Source organism: Oncorhynchus masou, chromosome 20, assembly GCF_036934945.1.
Source record: "Oncorhynchus masou masou isolate Uvic2021 chromosome 20, UVic_Omas_1.1, whole genome shotgun sequence".
NCBI classification, from domain to species: Eukaryota; Metazoa; Chordata; class Actinopteri; order Salmoniformes; family Salmonidae; genus Oncorhynchus; species Oncorhynchus masou.
Genome location: NC_088231.1, coordinates 407,501 through 414,035, shown reverse-complemented (window position 1 = coordinate 414,035; position 6,535 = coordinate 407,501). Strand labels below are relative to the sequence as shown.

Genomic DNA, 6,535 nt, shown 5'->3' with positions numbered 1-6,535 from the left:
TCCCATTCTTCCTTGCAGATTTTCAAGCTCTGTTAACAGGGGAGCTTTGGCTGGGCCACTCAAGGACTTTCACATTCTTGTTCTGAAGCCATTCCAGCATTGCTTTGGCTGTAATCTTCCTTTGCACTCTGAAGCTGGTTCTCATTAAGGATTTGCCTGTACTTGGCTCCGTTATTTGTTCCTTCTAGCCTTGCCAGTCTCTGCCCCTGAAAAGCATCCCCATGCTTCACATTAGGGTTGGTGTTAGATGGGTGATGAGCTGTGCCTGGTTTTCTCCAGACATAGTGCTTTGCATTCAGGCCACAGCGTAGTATTTGTCTCATCAGACCACAGAATCTTTTGCCTTATTCTCAAAGTCTTTCACATGCCCATCAGACCACAGAATCTTTTGCCTTATTCTCAAAGTCTTTCACATGCCCATCAGACCACAGAATCTTTTGCCTTATTCTCAAAGTCTTTCACATGCCCATCAGACCACAGAATCTTTTGCCCATCAGATCAGACCACAGAATCTTTTGCCTTATTCTCAAAGTCTTTCACATGCCCATCAGACCACAGAATCTTTTGCCTTATTCTCAAAGTCTTTCACATGCCCATCAGACCACAGAATCTTTTGCCTTATTCTCAAAGTCTTTCACATGCCCATCAGACCACAGAATCTTTTGCCTTATTCTCAAAGTCTTTCACATGCCCATCAGACCACACTCCCCCATAAAGTCCAGATTGGTGAAGTGCTGCAGAGACGGTCATGTTTTCTGGCAGGTTCTCCCTTCTCTGCCAAAGCACTCTCTAGTTCTGTCAGAGTTGTCATTTGGTTCTTGGTCACCTCCCTGACCAAGGTCCTTCTTGACCGGTTGCTCAGTTTGGTCAGATGGCCAGCTCTAGGCAAAGTCTGGGTAGTTCCATATTTTTTCAATTTCCCAATGATGGAGACCACTGTGCTTTTGGAAACTATATACATGGTTTTCTACCCCAGATATATGCCTCATCACAATTCTATCATCTTGCATATCTACAGACAGTTCCTTGGAGTTCATGGTATAGTTTCTGGTGGGCTCCAATCATGTTGTAGTGACATCTCAAGTATGAGCAAAGGAAATTGGATGCATTGGAGCTCAATTTGAAGTGTCAGAGCAAAGGGGCATGAATACTTATGTAAATTTGATCATTTATATTTCATTTTCAATACATTTGCAAAAATGTTTTAAAACAGGTTTTCATTTTGTCATTATGGGGTATTGTGTGTAGATGGGTGAGAGAAAAATATTTAACCCATTCTTAATTCTGTCTGTAACAACATGTGGAATAAATAAAGGGGTATGAATACTTTCTGAAGGCACTATCTGTAAATATCCCTTATGTACTGTACTTCTTCCCATAACTTTCTACAATGATTGACATGCGTTAAAATTGTCAACCTGAACAAGCTACACAGAAAATCTATTATTAACTAAAAGACATGTCAGGTAAGCCAGTGTTCTTAGCTTAACCAAGTAGGCACAACGGCCAAGTGCAGGTCAGTAATGTTAGTGGGAAAGGTCAAAAGACAACCAGAATGGAAATTATTTTTCATATCTTTTTTGAAAATAATCTTACACATACACACTAGTGTAATGCCAGAAAAGCACTGCATACTGTATGTACAATTTCTTATACACTTACAAGCCAATGGGGCATAGTGGTTCCAGTGCACTCTTTGTTGTTGGTCAAGTACAAACCTAACAAACTGATCTCAAACTACGGTACAAAAAAATATATATCAAAGGTTTAATGTAATAATTATAATATTAAGTCACATTTCTTAGGGATACAGGACCAAATTATGTAAATAGGCCCAATTACAAATGTAAATACATTCTTCATACATTTTCCTATTGATATACATGTTTAACATCCATAAATTCAAATTATAGAAGTTAATTAAATAAATTAACCCTGTGTTATCTGGTCTCATGTAACAGCTCCTTCAAGCTTGTTACAGAGTGAATCAAGTAATGATTACATTATGGGTGACGCAATGCATTTAGTGTAATTCAATCTCTGTAGCCATGGAAACCACATCCACAAACTATAAACTGTGTAATGTGAGCATTTATGTAAATTACAGTAAATTCAACTATAGCATCAACTCACCCAAAGCTATGTACCATATTTACATAGGCGAATATGGTGTTGTATATTGTTGTGTTGTGTATAGCTATATTGGGTATACACCACATAATGTAGATGATACTCATCTACCCATATAAATAGATATGCAAACAAATTCATAAAGTCACCAGAGAAATTCCTGATTTGAAATAAAAACATTGAATTAAGAATGTAAACATGTTTATGTTGTAAAATATAATAAAAAATAATAAAAAAAAAAATCAATTTCATGTTTTTCGCCTGTGGTGCGATACAGTAGGTGTTCCTGGATAGCTTTAAAAAATAATAATAAATAACTCTCCAGACAGAATTTCAAGTAGGACTCATTAAAAGAATAACCTTATTCCACTATTGTCACACTGTAAATAACGCATTGTGTTGTGGGATCGAAAGGGAGATAAATAGTAGTAAACAGCTAACAAGTTAGCCTCTAGTTAGCAATTTTTCAGTAAACTGAACTCAGACGTAAAGCGGTGAAAAAATTGTCCCATTTTCCAATCAGATCAACAAAAAAGGCACACATTTTACAATGGTCATATCTTAGCTAGCTAGCATCCATTTATCCGCCTCATACAACACACTGTTTACACTGTGACGTAATAACAAAATAGAGTTTTTGATCTCTCTACACTCTGCAAAAGATCTTCCATCTTCTTACCGATGGATTGACCTGGAGAAGACTACCAGTCTGAGTCAAACACCCTCTTGCACATGTTGGAGTTCTCCTGGTGGAGAGGGAACTCTGAGCCTGGCAACAGCTGCTTGTGGCCCCTGCGTGACACGTAGCTCTTCCCCGATGGCAGGCTCTCGTATTTTGTTAGGGACTCACTGCAATAAGGGACTATGTCAATTCATGAGCTATGTAATCAGAGACAGCTCAGAGTGGAATTATAATGAGCCATTAACGCATTCATAATTGACTGAAAATACAATGTAGAATTCACTAGGCTGCAATTGGTCTTAGCCCTGGCCTACCTGAAGGGGAAGGTGGTCTTGTCCATCTGCATGCACACCAGGAAAGGGTACTCCGAGAACTGGACCGTGGTGATAAAGTCTAGAGACGCCTCTGTCTCAAAGCTCACCTCCATCCCAGTGCGCACAAAGTCCATGTCCACGGTCACATTCCCAGTCACCACCATGGCTCCCCTGAAAATAGACACAATTACAACAACTCATGGGTGGATGAGAATAAATTGTTCATTTTCTCAAATTAAGATTCAATTGCATTTGCAAGTCTTTGACCAGTAAAATGCCTTTTGACTCAACATAAAATGAACAGGTGGTGACTGATGGTAGACAGAGGTGTGACAAAATCTCTTTCAAATTTGAGAATGTCTGAATATGAAACCGCTATCGTCATATTAGTCTGCTTAACATTTCTAATCAAAATGGCCACTGCCAAGCCATCTGATGAAACCTCTGTCTGTCTGTCTGTCTGTCTGTCTGTCTGTCTGTCTGTCTGTCTGAGTCTCTGTGTCTGTCTCTGTCTGTGTCTCTGTATCTGTCTGTGTCTGTCTGTCTGTCTGTGTCTGTCTGTGTCTGTCTGTCTGTGTCTGACTGTCTCTCTGTGTCTGACTGTCTGTGTCTCTGTGTCCGTCTGAATGTCTGTGTCTCTGTGTCCGTCTGTCTGTCTGTGTGTGTCTGTCTGTGCCTGTCTGTCTGTGTCTCTGTGTCTGTCTGTCTGTCTGTGCCTGTCTGTCTGTCTGTCTGTCTGTCTGTCTGTGCTGTCTGTCTGTGTCTCTGTGTCTGTCTGTGTCTCTGTGTCTGTCTGTCTGTCTGTGCCTGTGTGTCTGTCTGTCTGTCTGTGTCTGTCTGTGTCTGTCTGTGTCTCTGTCTGTCTGTCTGTCTGTGTCTCTCTGTCTGTCTGTCTGTGTCTGTCTGTCTGTCTGTCTGTCTGTCTGTGTCTGTCTGTCTGTGTCTGTCTGTCTGTGTCTGTCTGTCTGTGTGTCTGTGTCTGTCTGTCTGTCTGTCTGTCTGTGTCTGTCTGTCTGTGTCTGTCTGTCTGTCTGTCTGTGTCTGTCTGTCTGTGTCTGTCTGTCTGTGTCTGTCTGTCTGTGTCTGTCTGTCTGTGTCTGTCTGTCTGTCTGTCTGTCTGTCTGTCTGTCTGTCTGTGTCTGTCTGTCTGTGTCTGTCTGTGTCTGTCTGTCTGTGTGTCTGTCTGTCTGTGTCTGTCTGTGTCTGTCTGTCTGTGTCTGTCTGTCTGTGCCTGTCTGTCTGTGCCTGTCTGTCTGTGCCTGTCTGTCTGTGCGTGTCTATCTGTGTCTCTGTGTCTGTGTCTGTGTCTCTGTGTCTGTCTGTCTGTCTGTGTCTCTGTGTCCGTCTGTCTGTCTGTGTGTGTCTGTCTATGCCTGTCTGTCTGTCTGTCTGTGTCTGTCTGTCTCTGTCTGTGTCTGTCTGTCTGTCTGTCTGTCTGTGCCTGTCTGTCTGTGTCTGTCTGTCTGTGTCTGTCTGTCTGTGTCTGTCTGTGTCTGTCTGTGTGTCTGTCTGTGCCAGTCTGTCTGTGCCGGTCTGTCTGTGCCGGTCTGTCTGTGTCGGTCTGTCTGTCCTGTCTGTCTGTGCCTGTCTGTCTGTGTCTGTCTGTCTGTGTCTGTCTGTCTGTGTCTGTCTGTGCGTGTCTGTCTGTGCGTGTCTGTCTGTGTCTCTGTGTCTGTCTGTCTGTGTCTGTGTCTCTGTGTCTGTCTGTCTGTCTGTGTCTCTGTGTCCGTCTGTCTGTCTGTGTGTGTCTGTCTATGCCTGTCTGTCTGTGTCTGTGTCTGTGTCTCTGTGTCTGTCTGTGTCTCTGTGTCTGACTGTCTGTGTCCGTCTGTATGTCTGTGCCTGTCTGTCTGTCTGTGTCTCTGTGTCTGTCTGTCTGTGTCTCTGTGTCTGTCTGTCTGTCTGTGTCTGTCTGTCTGTGTCTCTCTGTCTGTGTCTCTGTGTCTGTCTGTCTGTCTGTCTGTGTGTTTCTGTCTGTGCCTGTCTGTCTGTCTGTGTCTGTCTGTCTGTCTGTCTGTGTGTGTCTGTCTGTGCCTGTCTGTCTGTCTGTGTCTGTCTGTCTGTGTGTCTGTGCCTGTCTGTCTGTGTCTGTGTCTCTGTGTCTGTCTGTCTGTGTGTGTCTGTCTGTGCCTGTCTGTCTGTCTGTGCCTGTCTGTCTGTCTGTGTCTCTGTGTCTCTGTGTCTGTCTGTGTGTCTGTCTGTGTCTCTGTCTCTGTCTCTGTCTCTGTCTGTGTCTCTGTCTGTGTCTCTGTCTGTGTCTCTGTCTGTCTGTGTCTCTGTGTCCGTCTATCCGTCCGTGTCTGTCTGTGTCTCTGTCTGTGTCTCTGTCTGTGTCTCTGTGTCTGTCTGTGTCTCTGTCTGTGTCTCTGTCTGTGTCTCTGTCTGTGTCTCTGTGTCTGTCTGTGTCTCTGTGTCTGTCTGTGTGTGTCTGTCTGTGTGTGTCTCTGTCTGTGTGTGTCTCTGTCTGTGTGTGTCTGTCTGTGTGTGTCTCTGTCTGTGTGTGTCTCTGTCTGTGTGTGTCTCTGTCTGTCTCTGTCTGTGTCTGTCTGTCTGTGTCCGTCTGTCTGTCTGTGTCTCTGTGTCCGTCTGTCTGTCTGTGTCTCTGTGTCCGTCTGTCTGTCTGTGTCTCTGTGTCCGTCTGTCTGTGTCTCTGTGTCCGTCTGTCTGTCTGTGTCTCTGTGGCCGTCTGTCTGTCTGTGTCTCTGTGGCCGTCCGTCTGTCTGTGTCTCTGTGGCCGTCCGTCTGTCTGTGTCTCTGTGGCCGTCCGTCTGTCTGTGTCTCTGTGGCCGTCCGTCTGTCTGTGTCTCTGTGGCCGTCCGTCTGTCTGTCTGTCTGTGTCTCTGTGGCCGTCCGTCTGTCTGTGTCTCTGTGGCCGTCCGTCTGTCTGTGTCTCTGTGGCCGTCCGTCTGTCTGTGTCTCTGTGGCCGTCCGTCTGTCTGTGTCTCTGTGTCTCTGTCTGTCTGTGTCTCTGTGTCTGTCTGTGTCTGTCTGTTTCTGTCTGTGTCTCTGTCTGTCTGTCTGTCTGTTTCTGTCTGTGTCTGTTTCTGTCTGTGTCTGTTTCTGTCTGTGTCTGTCTCTGTCTGTCTGTGTCTCTGTCTGTCTGTCTCTGTCTGTGTGTGTCTCTGTCTGTGTGTGTCTCTGTCTGTGTTTGTGTGGGTCTGTGTTTGTGTGTTTCTGTGTGTGTCTCTGTCTGTGTGTGTCTCTGTCTGTGTGTGTCTCTGTCTGTGTGTGTCTCTGTCTGTGTGTGTCTCTGTCTGTGTGTGTCTCTGTCTGTGTGTGTCTCTGTCTGTCTGTGTCTCTGTCTGTGTGTGTCTCTGTCTGTCTGTGTCTCTGTCTCTGTGTCCGTCTGTCTGTCTGTGTCTCTGTCTCTGTGTCCGTCTGTCTGTGTCTCTGTCTCTGTGTCCGTCTG

General features: G+C 44.7%; 1 protein-coding gene across 1 annotated transcript in view; it reads right to left on the bottom strand.

The window, feature by feature from the left end:
* Positions 1–2,341: 2,341 nt before the first annotated feature.
* LOC135506648 (microsomal triglyceride transfer protein-like) overlaps positions 2,342–6,535 on the bottom strand; it is a 43,243-nt gene continuing 39,049 nt past the window's right edge. The window contains exons 16-17 of the mRNA XM_064925965.1: positions 3,127–3,297; positions 2,342–2,979 (exon numbers count right to left, since the gene is read on the bottom strand). Coding sequence (XP_064782037.1) covers positions 2,832–2,979; positions 3,127–3,297 — 319 coding nt within the window. The 3' untranslated portion in view covers positions 2,342–2,831. The remainder of the gene's footprint in view (positions 2,980–3,126; positions 3,298–6,535) is intronic.